Below are 23,869 nucleotides of genomic sequence, written 5' to 3'. Positions count from 1 at the left end.
TAGAGGTTAATCTTGGTTCCAGAATGTTTCTGGATCATCTCTGTATTTCTTTGTGACTTCATATTAGATTTTCTGATAATTACTGCTGATGAATGGTTTGCATCTTGTGGTATGGCCTCTATATTGCTGCTCTCAAAGTTTTCTTCAAAGAGTGGATTGTAACACTTTCATTGTTGCCCTGTGGAGGTTGTTGGTGATGCCACTGACTGTTGTTTTCGAGTTTTTCTTCACAGCTCTCACAATGTTTCTGTCATCAACTGGTGTTGTTTTCCTTGGCCGACCTGTTTTATGTCTGACTGTTGGTAAACCATTGGTTTCATTCTTTTTCAGGACATTCCAAATTGTTGGCTATGCCCATTGCTTGTGGAATGGCTCTGATAGATTTCTTTCTTTTCACAGCTTCAAAATGGCTTGCTTTCTCCCATAGACAGCTCTCTAGTCTTTATGTTGGTTTATCCTTTTTAATAACAAATGCAGTCTTCACAGGTGAAACCCAGGGCTCAAACCAAGAGTAGACATTCAGAGCTATTAATTGTTTAAACAATCAATCTAACAGGGCACATCTGGGCAACAAGAAACACCTGTCAGTCACATGTTCCAACATATTTGATCATTTGAACAAATTGGTGAATTCAAACAAAAGGTGCCATGTTCTATGTTGTTTAACTCATCTAGATGTAAATATCAGGAAATGAAAGCTGAAATTCTGATCTACCCTCTCATAGATCACATCTATCGTCTCATAGATCACAAACCCAAATGTCTCCAGTGTATAGCAATTCACCTTGCTGTTCCAGTACTTTCAAAGGGGACTGTATGGACTGAGAAGGTTTGTTGCAAAGAAACTTATTTTAAGTATGAAACATGCCAGAGTCCATAATGTAGATTTACGAAACAAACCTTGACCCTGGTTCCACATGTATTGAGTCTTAAGTAGAACAGTACTCTGCTCTCATCAGTCTCCCTTGGTTTGGTTACTGTCCAACAGGGTGATCCTGGCTGAGTGTGCTTTGTGGAAAACCTTTGATGATATCTATTACTACACTCATTTCTCCCACCTCAGTGGAACACACTGGGGACATGTACATACTATTAAAGAAGACTGAAAGTCTTAATTAAAATCTTTCTGGGGAAACTGAGTGCAGACTGGCCAAAGTATGAAAACTGTCACTGCAGTGTTTTAACCTGCATGTGAAGTTCTTTTGAAAAATAAATGTGTAAGCTGGCTTGTCCCATTTTTCCATTTACTAAGGAGCTGTGAAACTGTCACAGCACATAAATTATTACTTATAGAAAAGGATTGTGGGTGACTTAACACATACGCATTGGTGTTATTGCACCATACTACTATGGAATTATTGACGCACATAACATTTAAATTTACCTCAGAGGAACCACCTGCTATTATGGTCTTAGGCATTGTCTAACAACTCTAGCTTTACCTAGCTTCTTGAAATTTCTAAAGGGGTAATTCTACACCCTAGATAACTCAATACCAGCTAGGAATTTAACATAAATGTATCATACATCATAAATGTATCCTTTGGTAAAACAAGGAATGTAAATAGACAGACCCTGGCTATCAGGGACACAGGAGAAAGGCGTTTGCTGGATGTGTGCTATGAAAATGACTTACATTACATACACACACACACACCGACCGATCAGCAATGACACTGAAACCACTGACAGGTGAAGTGAATAACATTGATTATCTTATTACAATGGCACCTGTCAAGGGGTGGGATATATTAGGCAGCAAGTGAACAGTCAGTTCTCAAAGTTGATGTGTTGAAAGCAAAAAAAATGGGCAAGTGTAATGATCTGAGCAACTTTGACAAGGGCCAAATTGTGATGGCTAGATGACTGGGTCAGCGCATCTCCAAAACAGCAGGTCTTGTGGTGCGTTCCCGGCAGTGGTTAGTACCTACCAAAAATGATCCAAGGAAGGACAACTGGTGAACCAGCAACAGGGTAATGGGCGCCCAAGGCTCAATGATGCACATGGGGAGCGAAGGCTTGCAGACAAATCACTGAAAAAGTTAATACTGGCTATGATACAAAGGTGTCAGAACACAGTGCATGGCAGCTGGCTTCATAGCTGCAGACCGGTCAGAATGCCCATGCTGACCCCTGTCCACCACCGAAAGTGCCTACAATGGGCACGTGAGAATCAGAACTGGAGCATGGAGTAATGGAAGAAGGTGGCCTGGTCTGATGAATTACATTTTCTTTTACATCATGTGGACGGCGGGGTGCGTGTGCGTCGCTTACCTGTTGAAGAGATGGCAATAGGATGGAGTACGGGAAGAAGGCAAGCTGGTAGAGGCAGTGTGATGCTCTGGGCAATGTTCTGTTGGGAAACCTTGGTTCCTGGCATTCATGTGGATGTTACTTTGACATGTACCCCTTCATGGCAACGGTATTCCCTAATGGCAGTGGCCTCTTACAGCAGGATAATGTGCCCTGCCACACTGCATATATTGTTCAGGAATGATTCAAGAAACATGACAAAGGGTTCAAGGTGTTGACTTGACCTCCAAATTTCCCAGATCTCAATCTGATCGGGCATCTGTGGGATGTGCAGATCCTTACGGTTGCCCATTTTTCCTGCGTCCAACACATCAACATCAACACTGAAATGCTTGTGGAGAGGGTTAAGTAAGCCGCTCACATAACAGAAATGATACATATGCACACACAGACAGGGCAAGAGAATAGACAAGTGCAATAAAAACAAAGTACAATATACAGTATACTGTAACATAGAGAAAGAGAGAAATGCTAATTACAGCACAGATGACTGCACTAAAGTTGTGTGAAGTGACCAAGTGTAAAGTGTCTAAGTGGCAGAGGGGGAGCAGAGTGAAAAACAAGTGAAAAGTATGTCAAGTTAAGTGAACTACTGGATGGATCTCACAATTTTGACCTGTAGTAAAAGTATGCTTAAACTCTACAACATTACCTCAAACTCCTCATCAGAAATACACTGCTATTTAAAAATCCACCTGATTTGTGAAGTAAAAAAGCATTAGCACCCTCTAAAAGGCAAAACTGTTTCACGTTTTGGAGAAAACATCAATACAGACATTTGGCCCTGGCCCAAAAGGAGTCCTGAAGAAAATTCTCATCATAGTAGCAAACAGAAAGTAAGCTAGAGCTGCCACGACATCAGGCCAGACAGTAAGCAAGACTTGGATATGAGTATAGACTTCTCTCTTTCATTCCATTCTACTGTGATCACCCTGAACTTTACACAAAAGCCTTCATCATTTTGCAACAAGGAGGGTAAAACCATTTCTAGTCTAGAAATTATTTTCAGCCCATGACACAAATACATAAACTATGAATATGCAAATTAATTTTATTGGTCTTTCTTTGTACCCACATGCACATCGGAGGAATGCATTTGTTTTTTTAACTCCTTGCTGCATTACCCTGGACAATGAACTGCACGCCTTCATACCATATGAAGCAGCTAAAGGATTATTTCACAGGCCTACATGTAAACACAATGAAAAATAAGTATGCAATATTTTTTATTTTTAATAATTTTTAAACTTTTTAAGAAAAAAAAGTTAATGCTTGCATTTAAAGGTGGACTACTTATGGAAGTAATTTTGCCATCATATGCATAAGATAGCTTTGGGTGGTCCTACCTTTCAAGCCTTTTGTTATTCTTAGACCTGTAAAAATATTAACATGGTAAATCTAATTCTTGAGCATATACAACCAGAGTTCTGCAATTCGCTCAAAAATACCAACTGTATAGTTGATCAGTTGTGAAGCATTGATACCTCTGCTTAGAGGCTTTGTCCAGTTCAGCCCTTGTCTCAGTTCTTGTGGTAATGAAGGATGTTTGATGGTTGTGTTAGCAGTGGGATGAAGCGTGAGTGCGCTGGTGACGTTAAGTGGGTACCGACACTGTAATGTCAGCCTTTGCAGAGTAGCATTTATGATAAAAAAAAGGAACATTAAAAACCAGTAATTTTCAGAAGGAATTGTGTCAGTATAAATTTTCTGTATATGGGGTAAGCCTGGCTTATCTGTAGTGAGAGAAATAGCTGCCTATACTAACTTACCTGAATGGTGAGTCCATGTGGATGAGGGGGTCTTCTTTAGGAAGAAATTTCTGGCTGTATCTTATCTCATTCTCATAGAGCAGATAGTTGCCTTCCACCTGAATTACATTTATTAAATCTAATTTATGCCTTCTAACACCTTCTCTACATAAAAACGTGTATGTTAAACTATTAATAAGGTTAAAGACATAGATTTGCCAAAAAATATTTGCACAGTTATCTCTTGGATGTGTCCAATTTCTCAGTGTAGACTCACTTACAGTCATGGTGGTGCCGCAGGAGTCCAAGCTGAAGTTGAACAGAGCTCTGGAGCTGTCTGTGGCAGTGGGTTTACAGGATGTGTCCAGGAGAGTGGTGCTGTTAGGCTTGGTGGGAGGGATGGAGCGAGTTGTGTCTGTAACCACCAGTATCCTTCCTTCTGGCAGGCAAACTGATTTTGGGTAAATAAATGGTCAAAATGTATCGTAGACAACTTTAAGTACAGACATATACAGTATTAGTGAAAGCAGTATGTAGTGAACAAAAAATAGAAAAAAAAATACACTGTGGAAAGGAAACAAGCTTTCTGACTAATAGTCACTAACAGTTTAGTAAATAAAATGTACATGTGTTCTTCTGGGTTTGTGCTTTACCCAGAAAATCTCGAACAGGAAATGTGCAGCGCTGGACAAGGGAGTGCTCTGCCTTCAGTGTCACCATGTTAACAGCACTGACCTCCACCTTAACAATCATGCTTTTCAAATTCAGGTCCTACACATACCAACAGCATAAATCATTCAACATAGTACAAAACACTGTGCAAAATACCTTATTACTGAATAAGAGAGGAACTGAGAATAAGAGCAACACACCACAAGATGGCAGTACAGGCAAAAGAAAATATTTTCCATGAACGCTAATGCTGTATGTCTGAGATGGGCTTGGAGATAATCCCTGTATGTCTGCATGTATTCTTAAATGAAATCAAAAAACCCAACAGTGGTACAACAGTGGCAGCTGGGGGTCATTAAAATGAGATTCTGCACTATTTCTTGGTCTCTATTTAAATGGAAGCAAATGTGTGATATTGACCATGTTAACTGCTTTGTACAAAAGGTTAAATTTTCCTCATGCCTAATCTCTTCTATTGAAGCATTTGCTCAAATGACACTCCATGGATTTGATCTAAAATCATAAGGTTTTTCATAAACTTGTGGCTCAAAATGATGGGTTAAAAGCTTGATGAGCGTTAATCTTTTGTACCATTAAAACAGCGAGTACATGAACACCTATCACACATTAACTGACGCACTAGCTTCAATAGCTGTCTGTTAACACTGTGTCAGGGGCTTCAAAGGAGATTTTCATGCAGGCTGCTGGTCACCTAAAAGCATCTGAATTCAATGATTGAACATTGTGATATTGCAGTGAGATATTTGATTATTTGATTCACTAAAATATTGAATTCCACCAAGTCTGATGAATAATATAGACACTTTGGTAAACCACACCAAATATGCCACCCCACACACCTCATAAGCTATTCCAGGGCTGTACAGAGGTATCTCTACGCTGAAATGGTCATCTCCGCCATCCAGCCTGTAGCCTCCCAGCTGCACGAGCTCCCAGTCCAGCCTACGGTCCCCCACATACAGCTCCCATTGCACATCCTCTGAGCCGTAGTGCAGAACCACCATAACTCCTCTCTCTGTACAACTGCCCGCCAGCACAGCCGAAAGAGCTGGTAGCAACACAGAGCAAAAAAAATCAGGTTACAAAGCTAATGGAGATACATAGTGTAGGCACTACTAAAGGGGGTAATATTGTCTGTAACAAATACAGAGAAAAGTATGCAGTACTTACAGGTTTATATGCTGTCAGAATTGTGGTAAATGCAGGACATAATACATAGTAGATGGACCAAAAAAATAACAGAAGCTCACCTGGTTCTTTTTGATCAAACATTACATTAGTTCTATAGCTGAAGTGCTCTTCTTCAGGGAAGATGACAAGGTCAAAGGTCAGGGCCAAGCTTTGCCTCCTGAAATGTCCACTAATTACCTGAACAAAGATAAACTGGCATCAACAGGTCTTAGTCTAGAAAATTTAAAAAATGGACTGCTGTACTTCATGTCAGAAAAAACTTAAAACGTCCCACCCTCTGGGTGACCATGGGGTGGGAGAAGGGGACTTGAAGTTCATAGGCATGGCTGCCATTGCTGAAGAGTATCTGTTTCAAATGAATATTGTGTTGTTTTGCCTCTGTCCATGTCATAGTGTCAAGCCCAAGTGTAATATTTTGAAGTGACACATCAGCAGGAAATACACCCAGGGTGACAGAGAACATCTCTGTTAAGGGATCTGTGTCTTTAGAGAGCAAAGAAACACAGATCAGTGTTGCTGGAGTGAGACAATCATATTAAAAAGATTAAAATACAATACAACATCTGCACAAGTTCATCCTTCCAAATGACTAGATCCTTTCCCTTATGATTCTCTATGATATGTGAGTGGATTCTTACTGTTGAGAACAATTGGTGTTCTAAGCATATACGGTGTGCGCAGGAGTAGGAAGCTACGGTGTTGAGTATGAGGCCAAATCGCGTCATCCCAGTGATACATACAAAAGAACTCCAATGACAGAGATTGAGCATACTGGCCCTTAAGGACATGACTCTGCAAATAAGAACGAGAGGTCAGTACTATTGCATGCACTTAATTCCTGTGAAAAACTTGCTTATAAGTCTATGAGAGAAAGTGCGGTTTACTTAATTGTATTATACAGTAGCAACGGTTACATTATGCCCATCAAAAATCAAGAAACTGGAGTGATTCACTATCTGTGTTTGTTTACCTTTATTTTTGCTCCCTCTTTGTCAAATGGAATCCTAATATTTACTGTCTGGTCTTTCAGTGACACATTATAACCCCTGTTGCGCATCTCACAGTCACTCAGCACTCTGCCGTCCACTCCCAACCTCATCGCACCAGTTCTGAACCAACCTCGCACCAGAGGAGAAAGGGCCAGAGGGAATGACCAGAGAAGGTACAGGCCATCAACTACAGCCTTAGCTAAGAAGCAGGAGAGAACACAGCGTAGTAAATAGAATAGAATAGAATAGAATAGAATAGAATAGAACTTAGTCGAATTAGTATAAAACAATAACTGAACTCTTTGCGCAGGCCACTGAAATCTCAACAGGGATGGGTGATGTCCCTTCAAGCTGTAAAATTATGATGGCACTAACTGCCTCCACTTGAACGTTCTTTTCCTAGTGGACAACAGCAAAATAAATTATCAGAGGTGAAGCAATAAAAAGATACTTTACATTTATATTTACAGTTGAGTGCAAAAGATTACATCCTGTTAGTTACTGGTTGAAATAAAAAATATCTCTATTTTACAATTTTTCTATAAAAGGAAATTCCAAAAAGTTAGAAGTTAATTGTGGCTAGCCACATTAAGTCAACACTTCGAAACATTACATTACACATACTGGTGACATATTAAAGGAAAAAATGATATAACGTGTCTGAGAAAGGTGTTGGACCACCAGCACTGCTTCAGTACACCAATGCCTCACTCTCCACACATCTACGGAATGGTACTCGAGGGATGAACACCATTCTTCCAAAAGATATTCCCTCAACTTTTTTTTTTTTTTTTGATGATAATGATGATGGTAGTGTAGAAGAAGTCAGTCCAAAATCTCCCATAGGTTTTCAGCTGGGTTTAGATCTGGTGAATATGAAGGACATAGCATCTGATCTACATAATTTTCATACTCACTGAACCATTCAGTTATCCCTCATGCCCTGTGGATGGGGGGTGGGGTCATCCTGGAAGAGACTATGCCAATCAGGATAGAAATGTTTCATCATATAAGTTTCTATCAATCTGCTGTGAAGTTAAGTGGAAAGACACCAGCAAAATGCCTCACACAGAGCCACCAGTTTACCCTCACAGGATATGCAAAGATGTTGCGGTCAGTTAAATCAAGACATTAAAAATATTTGTAATAATAGATTATTAATATCTTAAACACTTTTTGAACTACTCATAATAATGAAGAAACATCTGTGGAACCTAATTCTCCCAGTGCGTGTCTTGTTGGTTAAAATAAATTTTCATTTTTTTCCCCATGCGTTATGCAAACTTTTATATTCAACTTTAAAAGACAAGGATATTCAGAAAAATGTTACAATAAATACACAAATGACTGGACAGCTGTTGTTGATTCTAACCTTAATGGTATAGGACAGAAGAGAAGAGTAGGCACTGCGCAGAAGAATCCGAGTATCAGTGGCAGTGATGTGGTACCCTATAGCTTTGACATCCTCGATCTGTCGGGGTGTCTTGTCAAAGTCACCTGGTCTGTAGAAGATCACTTGCCCTGTTCTGAGCTGCTTAACTCTCTCTTCCAATGTCTGAATTAAGTTAATCAAACAGGTCATAAGTGGTAAAGAGCAGAAAGTCAAAAACAGTCTTTATAAACTTTAGTAATATGTGCACTGCAGAAATCCCCACTAGGTGCTGTTCTTTCGGACACATGTATACTGTACCATCTCGTACAAGAATCAAAATAGCAGTTAGGGGATATCTGCATATACCTGAGACTGCAGTTCAAGCCATTTCACTCCTTCACGGGAAACAATCGGGATTGGCCATTTAACGGAAACCTTAAAAGAGAAAATTAATTTCAGTTTCTGTCTTAGTCTCAATTCTAGTTTAGGGAAACTCCCTGAAGTCTCACCTCCATGTAATTTTCCTCACAGACAATCTCTCTCAGGCTCCAGGGTCCAACCAGAGAGCAATGAAGCATGAAAGGGTAAGCATTAACACTGCCATCAGTCTGCATGTTGACAAACCGTACACTAACTCTAAACTCAGTGTCTCCCTGCAGCCACACAACAAAGACAGAAAAAAATTACTTGCAAGCTTCTGTTTCCAAGTTATGCCAGATCTCAGATTCACAAAAATAGCCCTACATTCATGTGCATGATCTGTGTTGTGTCAGTGAACAGTGCACATGCTCAGAGTCAAATCTAAGCCAATATCAACCCAGCAATTCTGCCCAGACGCCAATACTCAATATGCACGCCTACAGTTATGTATATTTCAAGAAAAGTTGGATGTATAACGAACCCTATTCTCTACATAGCAGGCAAGGTAGGAGGCACGGAACACAAGGTTTCCACGGTGATTCAAGACCACAGTGTAGCCACATTCTGCAGCCCTCTGACTGGACAGGAAGTGGACACCAGTGCTGTCTGTGAAACAGGAAATTAGGTAATTTTGTATTGCTGACCAGACAGGGCAGTTACTGAATAAAACTTCCTATTAATGTTAAAAAAAAAAAAGAAAAGAAATAGACAACCTTCAATGTAAAATTGCACCATGCTCCCCAGAAAGCTGCCCTTGACAGACAACCAGAAGTGGCGTTCATGACAATTGGTTGTGAAGGTCCCTTTAAAGATGACATCATTAGACATCAAAAAGGAGTCAGTCATTAATAACTCTCTCCTACTAACACTAGCAGGCAGATTAACATATAGGTTAATATCTTATTGAAAATTATTTGTAGATAGTGATTCTTGAGCTGTGACATTCTGAGATAAACATGCAAGTGAACTAAGACAGAGGGTTTGTGTAGAAATGGTTCTGTGTATGCTCACTTCCTGCTGTGGTGACTACGGAAATGAAATGACATCACCTTTCTAAAACCCAGGACTTAAGTCATATGGGGATGACATACTACTCAATGCTATGTCTACAGACTATGTCTCCTCTTGACTAATTAACATCTGGTAGTTAATGGTTTATTTTCTCTGCCTTAATTCTGAAATATTACCCATTATAATTCATTAGAAAGATGATTAGGCTACTGTAACAGTGTATTTATGTATCTATATGTGTATAGTCTTAGATACATCTATATGTGTCTATATTATTGTCTAATATTGTGTTTAATGTTTATGTGTCTAATATTGCCTATATTTTTTCATATACACCAACACTCTCAGAAAAAAGGATTAAACTCTACTGTTCTTGTCACTGGGGTGAGGCCTGAATAAACTCTGGATGGAATGCACCATGTGCACTATGCACACGCAAACTTATCCACACCTATATAATAACCTGGAGAGCCTGGAAGAAACCCAGAGGGACACGGGAAGAACATGCAAAACTTCACACAGATAGTAACACAAGCTCAGGATCGAAGCGGGGAACCTTGATCACACCCCTTAAATATGATTTAAGGTCCATAATCAGACCTGTTGGATCTTAAGGAAAACTCTCATAACTTCAGTTAACTTTTAGAGTAGTACATGCACCTTTCCAAGTAAAAGATGCAGACAAAATATGTACCCTTGAGGGTACCACCCAGTGACAAGGAAAGGTTCAGTTTAGTACCCTTTTTTTCTGACTTTCAGTAAGTAAGTGATTAGAGATACTACGAGAGAAACATGCAATTCCTAAGGCCTGTAGAGACAATGCATGATATGATAAACTGTTTAATATTTTGAACCCATGATTGATCCTACCTGCAGGTACTACAGGAATGGAGCAGCTGGTAAGAGGTAGGCCTATGAGCAACAGTCTATAAAGTATACCAGTGTTAGTATTCAGTAAATATACAACATTAGCCCCCACATTCTGAAGACCTCAGAACTTTTCTGTATGGGCAGAGCTTTTAGTGCCCTTAGTTGCTTACCTCAGAAGCATATTAAAGGGTGTTAATAAACACATGCTGTTTATCTCAGGTATTACTCTTAACCTTCTGGCAATTTGCCGAACTTGCAGTGTCACTTGGTTTTGAACATGTGAAGGATGCGTTGTAGGAGCGCAGAGGTGTGGAAATTTTGCGACATACACGTGATACACATGAGAGCTGCGCGCAGATTGGCAAATTTGATTTACTCAAACACACCCATACCATTATCGTTCCACCTGTCTCTAAAAGTCGAATAATGAAACAAACATGTCCTCAAATGGTTGTATAGACCACATGTAATCCATGTAATGTGCGGTTTATTGGCAGATCTTCACTCTCTTTATAAGTTACTGTTAAATTTTCCGAGCAATGTGCCAGTGCGCTCTTGTTGCGCTTTTCTGAAAGAAGTAACCATTCAGATGATCCCTTAAGCGCGCCGGTGCGAGGTGAGATTCAGGGTAAGGATTATACACGTAAAACGCTTATGCAGATAAACATGTGAATTTCAGTTTAGAATGTTAACAGACAGATGTTGTTGCATGCAAAGAAAACAGGCTGTTTAGATGAAAGGGTTTCAAGTGTAAAGCCGCTGCGTAGTGGGCGGAGCAGTGCGCCTTCACTGACTGCAGCTGGAGATGTCGGTATGCAGAGCTGAAGCTTTTCTGCTGCATTGATGCCAACATGAGTGCAACTGTAAGTGAGCTACATAAACAAGCTTGTCCATTTGTACTTAATTCTACTTTATTTAAATATAGTAATCTTTTTGTGTTTCTAACGTGTAAAAGAGGAAAATTTCTCCGATTTGAAATAAGCCATAATGGCAGTTAAATTGAAGAGCTGGTGAAATAGGATTAAGGCTTTATTTCCATCAGCTCTCACTTGCAAGCCGTTGCTAGGAGACAGGGTACGGTTTTGTTGATGTCAGTATTTAGGCCCATACATGTAGTCTTTTTTCTGTCAATAATTACCCTTTTTATTGGCCTTCTGCTGAGAAGCTGTAGCCAGGAATAAATGTTTTTGAAATGAGAATCTCGTGTTAAATGCCATTACTGTCGTCTTGTGGGAGACAGGAGAGAGAGAGACATCAAAACACAAGACTACAGCATTTTCTATCAGACCTGGCAATATTAGGATCCTTACAGGTTGGAGAGCAAAACTCTTACACAAAACATTCATTTGAGCATTGTTGTGTCATTGTACTAAAAGAATCAGATATGCTTTGCTTGTTCCTCCCTTTTCCCTACAGGGTTTCCTTTATTTTCAGCCCTGGCTGAGGGGGAAAGAGGAACTGCTGCTGACTGTTGTCAATGAAGATCTGGTGAGTTTTCATCTTCCTCTCCCTTTGCTGATATACATCAGTGATTATAAACTCGAATTCTGAACTAATGGTGGTAATAAGTATAACTGAATGAACCTGATCAAAATGCAATATATATGTTTAGGGATGGCCTTCTCCTGGTTTTCCTGCCTCAGTTGCGTCATCCTGCACCAGTCCTACTTGCAGTAGTAGTTACAGTCTGGACAGTGACTATGCCAGCTCTCCACTACCTAGCGAAGGTCCCCAACCACAACAAAGACCTCATTCACCACAGGCCTCTCAGCAGCAGCCTAGCAGGTATTGCAATATCAACTCACATATAGCAATATGAGCAACACATTTTCACAACTCTGTTATACCTGTTATAGGAGTAATGATTTGCATCATCTCCCAGCTTCACCCAGTGAGAGGGAGATCGCTGTGCCAGTGAGTGACCCATGAAATGATATTTTTATATTTTATCAGTGAGATTTCATTATTGTACTGATGATGATGAAAAATGTGCCTAAATACAGGAAATTAATTGCACCCTTTTCCTGTTGGCTGGCTATGCTAAATATGGACGGCCATATGCATGGATACGATCCAATCATGAACGTTTGATGAGTGTCGGAGGTGCTGATTCACTGGCCAAAGATAGACCAATGAAACTCAAATCCATCAGAGACTGGGTTTTAACTTCTCAAGGTTGGCAGACTTTTATTTTGTTTTTACTATAAATCAGTATTAAATAGGACATTAATGTGAATGAGTCACTTACTTATAGTGACACCAAAAATATTTCTATTCTATTGTGTCTTTCCATTACAGGAACACGGGTGTGGGATGTGGTTAATGAGTTGGTGGGTCTGTGCACCATGCCCCCTCCAGATAATCCCTTCTCTCTGGATATGCGCTACCTCCAGACCCTTCCCCTCCCAGAGCGCTTCCTTGCCACTGGAGCCCTCCTTAACTTCTTGGAGATGATTGTGGTTCAAGGAAGTCGCAAGGAACCATTCTATGATCTGGGTGGGTGCCATGCTGGAAATTCTGAGCCTGCTGAATCTGGTTTTACTGTAAATGGAATAGGAGCAGTGGACTAAAATATACAGTCAGGTCCCGAAGTATTTGGACAATGACGGAGTTCAAGATGTGATCGAAGTGTAGACTTTCAGCTTTATTTTAAGAGGTTCCACAAAAATATGGCATTTACCATTTAGGAATTACAGCCATTTTAAGCAAAGTACTTCCATTTTCAGGGGCTCAAAGATATTTGGACAATTGACTGACAAGAAGTTAATTGAACAGGTGCGGTCCATTCCCTAATTACTTCAAGACAAATGAAGCAGATAAAAGTTGCGTTGATAGCAGGTATTGAGTTGGCATTTGGCAGCTGTTTGACTGGAGCTACCAATATGAAGTCCAAGGAGATCTCAATGCAAGTGAAGGAGGCCATCATTAGGCTGAAAAAACAACATAAATATATAAGAGAGAAAGCAGAAACCTTAGGTGTGGCCAAATCAACAGTTGGGTACATTCTTAAAAAGCACTGTTGAGCTCAACAACATCGAAAGGCCTGGAAGACCACGGAAGACAACTAAAGTGGATGATCGCAGAATCCTTTCCTTGGTGAAGTCTGAGAGAGTCGGACTTGCAACCCGAAGGTGAACCTGAAGGTCGTGGGTTCGAGTCTCAGGTCTGGCAGGGATTGTATGTGGGGGGGGGAGTGAATGACCAGCACTCTCTTCCACCCTCAATACCACGACTGAAGTGAGACCCTTGAGCAAGGCACCGAACCCCCAAACTGCTCCGCGGGTGCCGCAGCAAAAAAAAAAAGGCTGCCCACTGCTCCGGGTGTGTGTTCACGGTGTGTGTGTGTGTTCACTACTGTGTGTGTGTGCACTTTGATGGGTTAAATACAGAGCACAAATTCCTAGTATGGGTCAACATACTTGGCCACAAGTCACTTCACTTCACTTCAAGAACAGGAAAGCCAGATTAGACTTTGCCAGAAAACATCTAAAAAAGCCTCCCATGTTCTGGAATAAGATTCTTTGGACTCATGAAACCAAGATCAACTTGTACCAGAATGATGGGAAGAGAAAAGTATGGCGAAAGAAAGGAACAGCTCATGATCCAAAGTATACATCATGTGTCAAACATGGTGGAGGAAGTGTTATGGCATGGGCATGTATGGCTGCCAGTGGAATGGGCTCACTGGTGTTTATTGATGATGTGACTGCTGACAGAAGTAGCAAGATTAATCCTGAGGTGTATAGGGCTATACTCTCTGCTCACATTCAGCCAAATGCTACAAAACTGATAGGACGCCGCTTCACAGTGCAGGTGGATAATGACCCTAAACATACTGCGAAAGCAACTCAAGACTTTTTGAAGGCAAAGAAATGGAATATTCTTCAATGGCTAAGTCAGTCACCTGATCTCAACCCAATAGAGCATGCTTTTCACTTACTGAAGACAAGACTGAAGGCAGAAAGATCCACAAACAAGCAGCAACTGAAGGTGACTGCAGTGAAGGCCTGGCAACGCATCTCCACGGAGGAAACTCAGAATTTGGGTTTTGAGAACACGGGCTCCAGACTTCAGGCAGTCATTGACTGCAAAGGATTTTCATCCAAGTATTAAAATTATGGTTATATTTACAATTATGTCACTTTGTCCAAATACCTTTGAGCCCCTGAAAATGGAAGTACTTTGCTTAAAATGGCTGTAATTCCTAAATGGTAAATGGCATATTTTTGTGGAACCTCTTAAAATAAAGCTGAAAGTCTAAACTTCGATCACATCTTGATTGTTTTATTTCAGATCCATTGTGGTGGTGTATAAAGGCAAAATCACAAAAACTCTGTCATTGTCCAAATACTTCCAGACCTGACTGTGTGTGCATATATATATGAGAGAGAGAGAGAGAGTATATAGGCTACATTTCTGGACACAAGCTAAATTAGACAATCAATCAAAAATCTGTATTAACAGTCGTTATTTAATAGAATCTGTGAAGATATAGGATGTTCTAAAACTGATAGGATATCGTATCCCCAGATACTTAAATTTTTTATTCTCTCATCTCCTCTAAGTTGTGGAGGAGATCAAGTCCTTGAGGCAACTCCATTTTCAGAGTCTCGCTGAACTCCTGAGACGCCGTAATGTCCAGAGCAGGAGCTTCTCTAAACTGGACTCTCCAGAGAAGTGGCAACCTTCATCAAACGGCCATGGCTCTGGAGAGGACACCTCCCAATTTGAACACAAAGTAACAGTAGCAAGTTCTCAGAGACAAGAACCAAGATGATACTCAGATGCATAGAAACCAGAAGGTCCTGTTATGTTGTGAACTACAACTTTTGAGAAGGTCCACTAAAATGTTCTAAATGTGTAAGATGTACTGTTTATCTCACTGTAGATTTAGAAACTTTTAGTTGCATGTATAGTATACATGTATATGTATAGTATATATAGTAAATATTTTATGCCCAATTACTGCTGCTTGGTTTAATTATTGCAATTCCTTAATTGTTCATCTGAGGCTGCTGATTGCTCTGGATAAAATGCATACTAAAGATGAAGCCTGTGCTTGCCAAAGGTGTGGGGATTTTAGGATGGTTTTATGAGGATATATAGTGAAGGGCTTACTGTGTATCAAAACTGTCTTTGCAACACTGCATATCATTTCTTATGACACTGTAAATAAACACTCAACTGAGTCTCACTCAGGCCCAATTCTATAAAAGTATTAGATTGTTAGTGGAATCCCAGGAAAAATTCATCAGTGAAGACAAAGTTTCCTTGTAGTCTGTCAGCAATAACATTGTTTTTTTTTTTTTTTCAATAACACAAAGAGATGAGGCAATGGCACATATTACTGTATAAAAGTTTAATTTTTGAAAATACATATATATAAATATGTACACAAAAAATATAAAACAAAAACATGCACATTCATTAGACATTAATAAAAACCCTTGAGCAGACACTCAGATCCTGGAGGCAGGTTTGGTGTCCTTGTATTAGATTAAAACCAATGAGGATAAAATATCCAAAAGATAATTGAGCCAACTGCCTGGATGTTAAGATACTGTAGGTCAACATTAAACATGCAGATACTTCCAATTAGAATATGTATTAACAATATTGACTGTAAAATAGCAACGTATGGACTAGCAAGGTCATGTACAGCAGTCAAATCTGTAGCCTTTAATCCTGTTTAACATACTTGTCTTATGCTACTAAGCCAAACATATACACGACTGTTGCTCTTAATGCTAAAATGCACACACAAATTAGCATTTTGATGTCACTAGCTTAACAAGAACATGCTAATTTAAAAAAAAAAAAAGGTAAAATTTGATTTTCAAAATCTGCAGTCCTGATGGCAGAAAGTAGACTGAAGATAGGAAGGAACATAAAGGAGTTCAGAATGGCCCTATTGGAATGCAGGTGCACGGCATGAATCCTACACAGACCGCACAGGGCACATTGTGTTCTCTCACTCAGTGCACACACAAACATGCACTGTGCTACTTATTTTCTTTTGGAAATTTTCTCTTGGCTTATTACCCTACTTTATGGTTAGTGGCAAATGAAATGATGGAAAAACTCTGGAAGATCAAGTCTAATCTCAATGTGGATATTCTAAAGCAGTTAAAAGAATACAAGATGAATACAGGTTTAAATGTGTGGCTTTCTTCCTCTGGTTAGAAACTGCACCAAAAGTATATGTGAAATTTTGTGTAACTTGTAATTGTGGTGGTTTGCAACTGCGGTTTTGGGTGGTAATAGGGATAGAACTTCCATTGCAACACTGCGGTTCCTGCATCCTCCCTGTTATTTCACAAATCCCTGATGCAACATGCCTAACACAAGGGCTCATTCCTGGTTTCGATGTTTCTTCCCACCAGCCAAGCGTATTGTATTTAGAGGGGAAAAAATGTATTAATAATCCTAATCAAAAGAACCTCCTTACTTTCAGCCACTGGTTAGGTCAGTTTTACTTTGGTAATATATATATTAATCTGCATGTACTTGCATAAAAGTCTTTAAAGGCCTTAAGTCTTGAGATGAAAATACAAACAATACTGCTATCAATTAAACAAGCAATACATGAAATAAAAATGACCAGCATATAATCTATGAACTATTGGCTCACCCCACCTTGTCAGTCATCAGTGTCTTTGCCCTAAAGGAGCAAGGACAGCAACTGTGGCAACAGTCCAAACTAACACCAGTCTGTAAAAACTGTACTTTCAATGCCAGAAAGATTTGTTGGAGTCAAGCTATGACAGGTCCAGCCATTGTCATCTGTCACTTTGTTGGGATGGTGGGAATGGAGAGAAAGTGCCTTCTTGTTGGTAGGATCCCATAGGGGTCAAGAGGTCCAGTAGCTGGGAATCTCATGGCCAGTTTTCACTGGCTGAGCCGCGCCTGGTGATGGCTCTCAGAGGACTGCGGGAAATTGAGCCCTTCTTCTTCCAACGGACTGCATACACACATGATAGATGCATGATGTTACATTCAAGCACAAAATATTACATGCTTACAAATGAAGGGTACAATATTCCCCATTCAATCATTAACAGTCTGCTTTCATTATCGTAAACAGCAGATAAGTTTCCCTCTGCCCTGCTTACCTTTCCCCAAACTGGCTGGCAGTGTCAATCCTTTGGCGGCAGCAGCAGGGGTGATGTCAGCCTCATCCTTATTCGCGATGCCCTCTGCCTTTGGCAGTGTAGCACAGCCATCTTGCCAGTCATTTAGTGCTCTCTGAAATGAGTTTGCCAGGCAGGCCGTCATATCCTTTGCCCTTTCCACACGACTACACCAGAACACCCTACACTGCAGCTGCTGACCAGGTTGCCTGCAGATATAGAGGAACACGTTGGGATGGGCCGTGTGTGATGCGCAGTAAGCAATGTCATGCAGGTAGGTCTTGGTTAGCTGCCTCCCTGTGCTCAACTCTTTCACTTCCACATATCGCGGCCGCACCACCAAAGCATGGTCTTTGGACAACTTTCCAGGAGCACCATCCAGGAGCCGGTTAATGGCTTCCTCAGCCTGCTCCAGGTCTAGGGAGAAGATCTTCTTGGTGCCTAGATAGTGCACTTTGAATATGGGGTCCCCATGGGAAAGACTCTCTGTGCGGTCCCGTTTAAAGTGTCTGCGCAGGGCTGCAGGAGAGTTCTTCAGGGCCTGCATCAAGTGGAAGGAGGCCAGAGACATATTGGGAGAGGCCTGAATGTGACAGATGCTTTTAGGAGAAGAGGGGTCCTTCTTCCCTTTTTCCAGTAACCGTCACAGAACAGAGTGTTAGGATTTACCTCCAGGATCTGAAAGGGAAAGAAAATGGAAATATATCAAGTGGACATCAAAATGGGATACATCACCGCTATATCATTACTGTATATTATGTTACATGATAGGATTTGTCTGGAAAGGACAATAATGAAAGCATAGCAATGTGTGATAAGTGCCCCTCTTGTGAGAGAGTGAATTTGAATTTTCTTTTTATCCCATATTTTCATACCTCTTAATAATCGCACACTAATCATGAAAGAAGCAAACTATCCAAGTTTGCAAGAAAAGTCATTTTTTTAGCATGCTGACCTGCAATTGGCTGATGGTTGACTGGTTATCTATAGCTAAAAACTCTGCTCTGCATAGCAGAGTTACATTATGATATTATATCAGTTTGGTAAAAAATTGTAATTTACAGTTGCTAATTGCACTGGAAAAAGTGACAGTAGCTTGTGGGGAAAAAAAAAACATCTGAAGTCTATAGTTGTAAGGTTAACTACCTAGGTTTTGCATAAAATGCAAAAATTAAGAAACTTTTTTTTAAACATAAATTTTTAACCATAAGCCTTATCTGATATGTGATGCTTCCCTCAGCCACCCCTGGATTTGACCCTTATCTGCTGAACTGTTAAAATAAGCAATGTACAAAAATCAGATGTTACCCTCAAAGACAGGTCTTGCTATAGTAACTAGATACTTTACCTGGTCAAACAAGCAGACCTGATATTTGAAACATGCACTTGACACAACTATATTAACTAACACTGGCTATATTTGAGAGTCAAATGCAAACATACTGAACTTTGTTATGAGGTGGCTATACAGACCAGAGTTATGCAAACAGTCAGTTACCCTTTTGTCTTCAGTTACTGAAAACACTTCTCCTTCATTTTCCCAGCACACCGCATTTACACTGCAGTTCAAACCATTGTTTGGCGTTTTTCCGCTTTCTCCTTTCTGACCCATTATTTCACTATCCCTGACTGCTTCTGATGTTGGGCAGGAACAGGACCACCAACTGCTAAGGCTGAGATGGCCATTGTTAAGCCAGTCACAGACAGGATACAGCTTTAGTACACATCCCGACCAGTCCCACAAATATTTCTAGGCCACAGAACAATGGCATGCCTGCTTGTGTAGATCATATGTAAGGAACACAAACAGGAGATAACTTAAGAGTGATGCGATTCCAGGTAATAATACTGGATACAATCTCAGGGAGTTACTGAATAAGTGTCAGCTTTGATCATGAGGAGGAATTGGTGCACTGCAGGGAATGGGAAGGCATGCTGGGTTGAAATATTACTAGGCAATACATTTGCTATGACCTGACTATCATGTAAGAGAATAGAAATCAACAACCCCAGGAGAATAAACTTTCATTTACTATTGCCCTGAAGTTCATCTCTCTTTATTCTCACAGCCCTGTCAGGGATATGAGCTAGGGACTGCTGAATTAAAACACCAGGTTTTAATTTAAAAGTAAATGCTTTTATGTATTAAAAAAAAAGGAATGTAGTTCAGGACAATAATGTACCATGTAATACTGTGAGACGTGACAGTGGCATTATTCATTCAAACTTTGAACTGCAATCAACCCCACAACTGAATAAATACTGCTGCCTTTAAAGGTAAAGTATCAACGCATTCATTATAAAATAATGGCTGAAGTAAAATAAACTTAAAATAGAACATAGGTAAGAATATCAGGATTTCTAACCAGCTGGGAAATTCATAGCACAATGCTACATGAGATGTCTAGACTAAAGCTTCAAGTTCATCTCGGCACTTTTTCCAGCGTAAAGTTTCCAACAAAAACACACTTATCCAATACAGTGAGAAATAAAAGAACAGAATAAGAAATAAAATAATTTACCTATCATCCGCTCTTTCTACGTTTCCGTGTCCGTACGAAGGAAAAAAGGGAAAAGTTTTTCCTCTCAGTATCGCCGTTAAGTTGCCTTCTCACATTTACAAAGCAGTCACTGGTTTAAGTTTTTTAAAAAAAGAAAAAAAAGCCCAAAATACCGGTGTTGATAGCGATTTCAAAAAGTGCCTTGACGTACTATTTTGTTTTAGTTAAGAGCTAATAACTTGGTGGACTTTCTCAGCGCTGTGAAGCCTTCCAGCACACACTGAAACATGCTCCTTCTCCCTTTCCTCCAGACTTCACCTCAGTATGCAGAACGGAACGCGCGTCCACGACGCTGTATTTGAGAAGGCCGGGCACGTGCACCACCTCCTGCGTCACCACGAAGCGAGAGCGAGCGAGAGCGCACGAGGGGCGGGGTCGCGTTCAAAAATCGCCTACTAGCATACTAAATAGTGTGTCAAAAGAGTAAGTCACACTGCTCTATCCATACTAATCTGTTTTTTGCTTTTGTTTCGTTTATAAGTCAGTCTGAAGGAAAATGAGGCGTTTTTCGAATATGTTGCGCCACAGTGCAATAATATAGAATAAATGGCGTGTTGTTTTTATATAAGCCTACTATTTAGTACGGTAGTATGCGGCTTTGGACGTAGTGTGAGGTGCGTGCGAGGACAGAAGATGCACGAGCTCTCTTCAAAAAAAAGAAACGTGTTGCTTGTTATTGTTTTTGTTTCCCTATACCAATGTGAAAGGTAAACTGCCAGCAGTCACCTAGCCAATATGTAAATACACAGATATCTAGCATCTAGGACAGGCTTGCCAATGGGGAATGACTAGAGAACACAACACCTTTGTGTTTGTTCAGTCTCCCCACTGTCTGTGGCACATATTTAATGCAGGACGCACGAGGAAGTCTGACTGGATTGACTGAAGAGAAGGATACAAAAACACTAACACTCACATACACACCTATGCAAAAATCTGCATAAGATCCTATTTGTTTTACCTATTTGTTTTTTTGTATTACTTCCCTCTGTCATGCTGACTGAACACTGAAAAACTGCAGCAGACATGAAAGCAGAACGTTTAATTCTTCCTTAAATTATCCAATATTTCTGATGAGGTCTGATGAACTGAGTATATTAGCTAACGCTTCTCTCAGGGCTTTCTGAGAAACCAGTGAAGTGAAACAGGCTAAACAGGACCATGTGTTGTAGACTTAGAAGAGAACACAGAGCTTCTGTGTAATCAGGGCATGGGTCTGTGCGGCACACCCACCTCCCTACTTTTAGCAGCACAGCAGTGCCATTATTGAGGTACAAATGACGCCACATGCACCCCTACTCCCACTAACACACAAATGCACACACCACACCACATAAAAGCATGGTTTTCCTGGCACTTGTCTTCTATACCAAGTATGAGCATGACTAACTTCTTGTTAGAGGTACAGCACTTGACATAACTGAACAAGAACAAGTCCTGCTCTTGGTGAGGGTGGGTCTGGAAATAGCGATTTCTCTCTGTTGCTTCTTTGTTTGACTGTATTTCAGGTAGCTACCCTTTGATATCTGTGCTTGATGGGAAGGCGTACATGTGTACCAGTCAAAGGTTTGGAAGGGGTTTATTTGTTTACAATTTTCTACATGTAAATGTTTAGGGGCATTTAGTATATGAAATAAAATAGTATAATAATATACAGTGAGCAAATAGTGTTAAACAAATCAAAACTAACTAGACTCTGCAGAGTAGCCTTGCAGCTGCTTTGCACACTTTTGCCATTCTCACAGCCAGCCACTTGCGATGTTTTTCCAACAGTCTGAACACTTGTCACTTTTCCTAAGTTGTAAATGAAAACAACTGAAAATTAGTGGGACAGTGCAATTAGTGCCATTTGATAAAGCCTCCCCTGGAGAGAATATGAGCACAGAGTGACCTCCTCCTTTATATTCTTAGGCTAGCACATGGACTCAGACCATTGGTCCAGATCTGAAGATTGAGATGGCCATGGGCAAACCCTGGTTTTCCCTCAATCATTTTGTGTTGATTTGGATGTATTTTTGTGGTCATTCTCTTGGTGCATGATCCATCCATAGATCCATCCACTATCCAGGTACTCACGGTCCCATCACAAGAGCCACCATATTTAACATCATATTCATATCTTTTCATTGTGTGCAGTCCCCCTTTTCACCAAACAGGTCAATTATGTGCAAAATGGTACATTTTTGTCTCATCTCATCTCACCACACCACCCAATGCCAACTGTAGTTCCAGTGGTGCTTAGTGAAGTTCAGGCACTGCATTTTTAGGTTACTTTCAGGAAGGCTGATTTTGAAAAACGACAACCACAAGAATCAACTAAACTGTGATCTTTGGGTCCTTTGCCTCCCTTACCATTCCCCTCACTGTGTGAAAGGTCAGAATGTTCATGCATTCTCTTTTTATAAATCTTTCAGCTAAATATAGTTTTATATTTGTCCAGTTGTCATTATAACCCTGAATTTTACTGTATAACTTTCCTATAGCCCTAAACAAAGGGGGAAAACATTGACACAAAAAAGTCAAAATGAAATGCAAATACACTTAGTAATGTATTTACCAGCAGTCCCATGTGGCACCGCTCCCCAACTAATTACTTGTTTCCCTTTCATGATTTCCTCCTTTCACAGTGAGAGAACATGGTACTAGTAGCTTGATAATGTACATTATAGTATACAGTATTTTAGCATATGACTACTCAAATTTGTAGAGAATTTTGGACCACTCAAAACAACTATTAATCTTTCCATAATCTGTGCAAAGACTCTACTGATTATCTCGAACAGCTGTATGGGTTCTTTGCACCACTCTTATGATTATCATTTGTTCTGCTATGATTACTAAGAGTCAAGGCAAATTCATATGTACTATAACAAGTCTCATGTGTATTCTTTTTCCTGAATCAGTAGAATGGTATAATCAAGACAACCACCCACTGTGCATGCACTGTGCATAGGCAACCTATCCATCTTATGTCTTATTGGACGAAAGTATTTAAACATAGAAGAACTTGTCAACAAAAGTGGGAAACTCTAAAAGATGAACAGAGAACATCAGTTCACAAACTAGTCCTGAGTTAAAGATAGTTATTTTGACAGCATACATGACCTTGTAGAGATAGTGTAGTGAAAAAGTCCTTATTCTTAGATAATATTGTGAGACAACATTCTGACAACTCAGCTCAAACTTAATTTCCTATGTTTGCCTTCTCTCTAGTTTTCTGCTCAGATTTCACCATGACTATGGTTTGAGGGAGTTTGTGTGAGTAGGGCTGATGCCAGTTTAATTATTATATTGAACCTGCATCATTAATGACACCAAAGCAGTAAAAGAGTGGGTATCTAATTTAAATACAGTTCATCATGTGGTCAAATGTTCTGTGAGTCAGCACCTTACACATAATGTGGGTAATTTCAATGATTGCATAGTGTATTGAATCCTCTTTTTAACACCTACACACTCTGTGTTCGCATGCATAAAGACTTAAGCATTCGTTCACACAGGCTTACAGTTGAGTAGTTATGGACACACACACACACAAATTATTTTTGGCACTGGTTCCATGTGAACCAGG

At 40.1% G+C, this 23,869-nt stretch overlaps 3 protein-coding genes across 8 annotated transcripts; 1 reads left to right on the top strand and 2 right to left on the bottom strand.

Annotated features, from left to right (window-relative positions):
* Positions 1-3,237: 3,237 nt before the first annotated feature.
* zpax4 (zona pellucida protein AX 4) lies at positions 3,238-10,921 on the bottom strand. Of its 2 annotated transcripts, XM_026936158.3 has the most exons (19): positions 10,778-10,921; positions 10,608-10,663; positions 9,440-9,529; positions 9,208-9,332; positions 8,816-8,959; positions 8,673-8,741; positions 8,307-8,489; positions 7,234-7,333; positions 6,916-7,133; positions 6,584-6,737; positions 6,220-6,428; positions 6,005-6,122; positions 5,594-5,802; positions 4,715-4,832; positions 4,343-4,512; positions 4,083-4,180; positions 3,798-3,937; positions 3,660-3,686; positions 3,238-3,499 (listed from the first exon to the last, which is right to left on the bottom strand). In XM_026936158.3, the coding sequence occupies exons 1-19, from the start codon at positions 10,810-10,812 to the stop codon at positions 3,492-3,494; spliced, it is 2,271 nt and encodes a 756-aa protein (XP_026791959.3). In that variant the 5' UTR covers positions 10,813-10,921; the 3' UTR covers positions 3,238-3,491. The 2 variants fall into 2 exon arrangements, with proteins under 2 accessions (XP_026791959.3, XP_026791958.3); XM_026936157.3 differs by lacking the exon at positions 3,238-3,499 and having other exon boundaries at positions 3,536-3,686.
* Positions 10,922-11,061: 140 nt separating this feature from the next.
* si:dkey-19b23.7 (uncharacterized) lies at positions 11,062-15,813 on the top strand. Of its 5 annotated transcripts, none has more exons than XM_026936161.3 (9): positions 11,062-11,223; positions 11,325-11,470; positions 11,848-11,919; positions 12,024-12,095; positions 12,220-12,392; positions 12,464-12,521; positions 12,611-12,782; positions 12,906-13,103; positions 15,173-15,813. In XM_026936161.3, the coding sequence occupies exons 2-9, from the start codon at positions 11,459-11,461 to the stop codon at positions 15,382-15,384; spliced, it is 969 nt and encodes a 322-aa protein (XP_026791962.3). In that variant the 5' UTR covers positions 11,062-11,223; positions 11,325-11,458; the 3' UTR covers positions 15,385-15,813. The 5 variants fall into 5 exon arrangements, with proteins under 5 accessions (XP_026791962.3, XP_026791961.3, XP_053089600.1 ...); XM_026936160.3 differs by having other exon boundaries at positions 11,062-11,235; XM_053233625.1 differs by having other exon boundaries at positions 11,062-11,470.
* A 136-nt stretch (positions 15,814-15,949) lies between these two features.
* si:dkey-19b23.8 (uncharacterized) lies at positions 15,950-20,586 on the bottom strand. Its single transcript, XM_026937342.3, has 3 exons — positions 20,260-20,586; positions 17,720-18,415; positions 15,950-17,568 (listed from the first exon to the last, which is right to left on the bottom strand). Exons 2-3 carry the CDS (start codon positions 18,306-18,308, stop codon positions 17,483-17,485), a joined length of 675 nt encoding a protein of 224 aa, XP_026793143.1. The 5' UTR covers positions 18,309-18,415; positions 20,260-20,586; the 3' UTR covers positions 15,950-17,482.
* Positions 20,587-23,869: the final 3,283 nt, after the last annotated feature.

Source organism: Pangasianodon hypophthalmus, chromosome 4 (assembly GCF_027358585.1).
Source record: "Pangasianodon hypophthalmus isolate fPanHyp1 chromosome 4, fPanHyp1.pri, whole genome shotgun sequence".
Classification (NCBI taxonomy): Eukaryota; Metazoa; Chordata; class Actinopteri; order Siluriformes; family Pangasiidae; genus Pangasianodon; species Pangasianodon hypophthalmus.
Note: the sequence above shows the minus strand (reverse complement) of the source record. Positions and strands in the feature narration are given on the sequence as shown.

Bases quoted from the DNA above. Each gene is read 5' to 3' on its own strand.
- si:dkey-19b23.8 (XM_026937342.3), bottom strand. From the start codon at position 18,308: ATGTCTCTGGCCTCCTTCCACTTGATGCAGGCCCTGAAGAACTCTCCT. The intron at 17,569-17,719 runs GTAAGCAGGGCA...GTGTGTATGCAG, and splicing joins GCCAGCCAGTTTGGGGAAAG to TCCGTTGGAAGAAGAAGGGC.
- zpax4 (XM_026936157.3), bottom strand. From the start codon at position 10,812: ATGTGTTTATTAACACCCTTTAATATGCTTCTGAG. The intron at 8,960-9,207 runs GTTCGTTATACA...GTGTGGCTGCAG, and splicing joins CCTGCTATGTAGAGAATAGG to GGAGACACTGAGTTTAGAGT. The intron at 6,429-6,583 runs GTAAGAATCCAC...TGCTCTCTAAAG, and splicing joins AACACCAATTGTTCTCAACA to ACACAGATCCCTTAACAGAG.
- si:dkey-19b23.7 (XM_053233624.1), top strand. From the start codon at position 11,818: ATGCCATTACTGTCGTCTTGTGGGAGACAGGAGAGAGAGAGACATCAA. The intron at 12,393-12,463 runs GTATTGCAATAT...TACCTGTTATAG, and splicing joins TCTCAGCAGCAGCCTAGCAG to GAGTAATGATTTGCATCATC. The intron at 12,783-12,905 runs GTTGGCAGACTT...TTTCCATTACAG, and splicing joins CTGGGTTTTAACTTCTCAAG to GAACACGGGTGTGGGATGTG.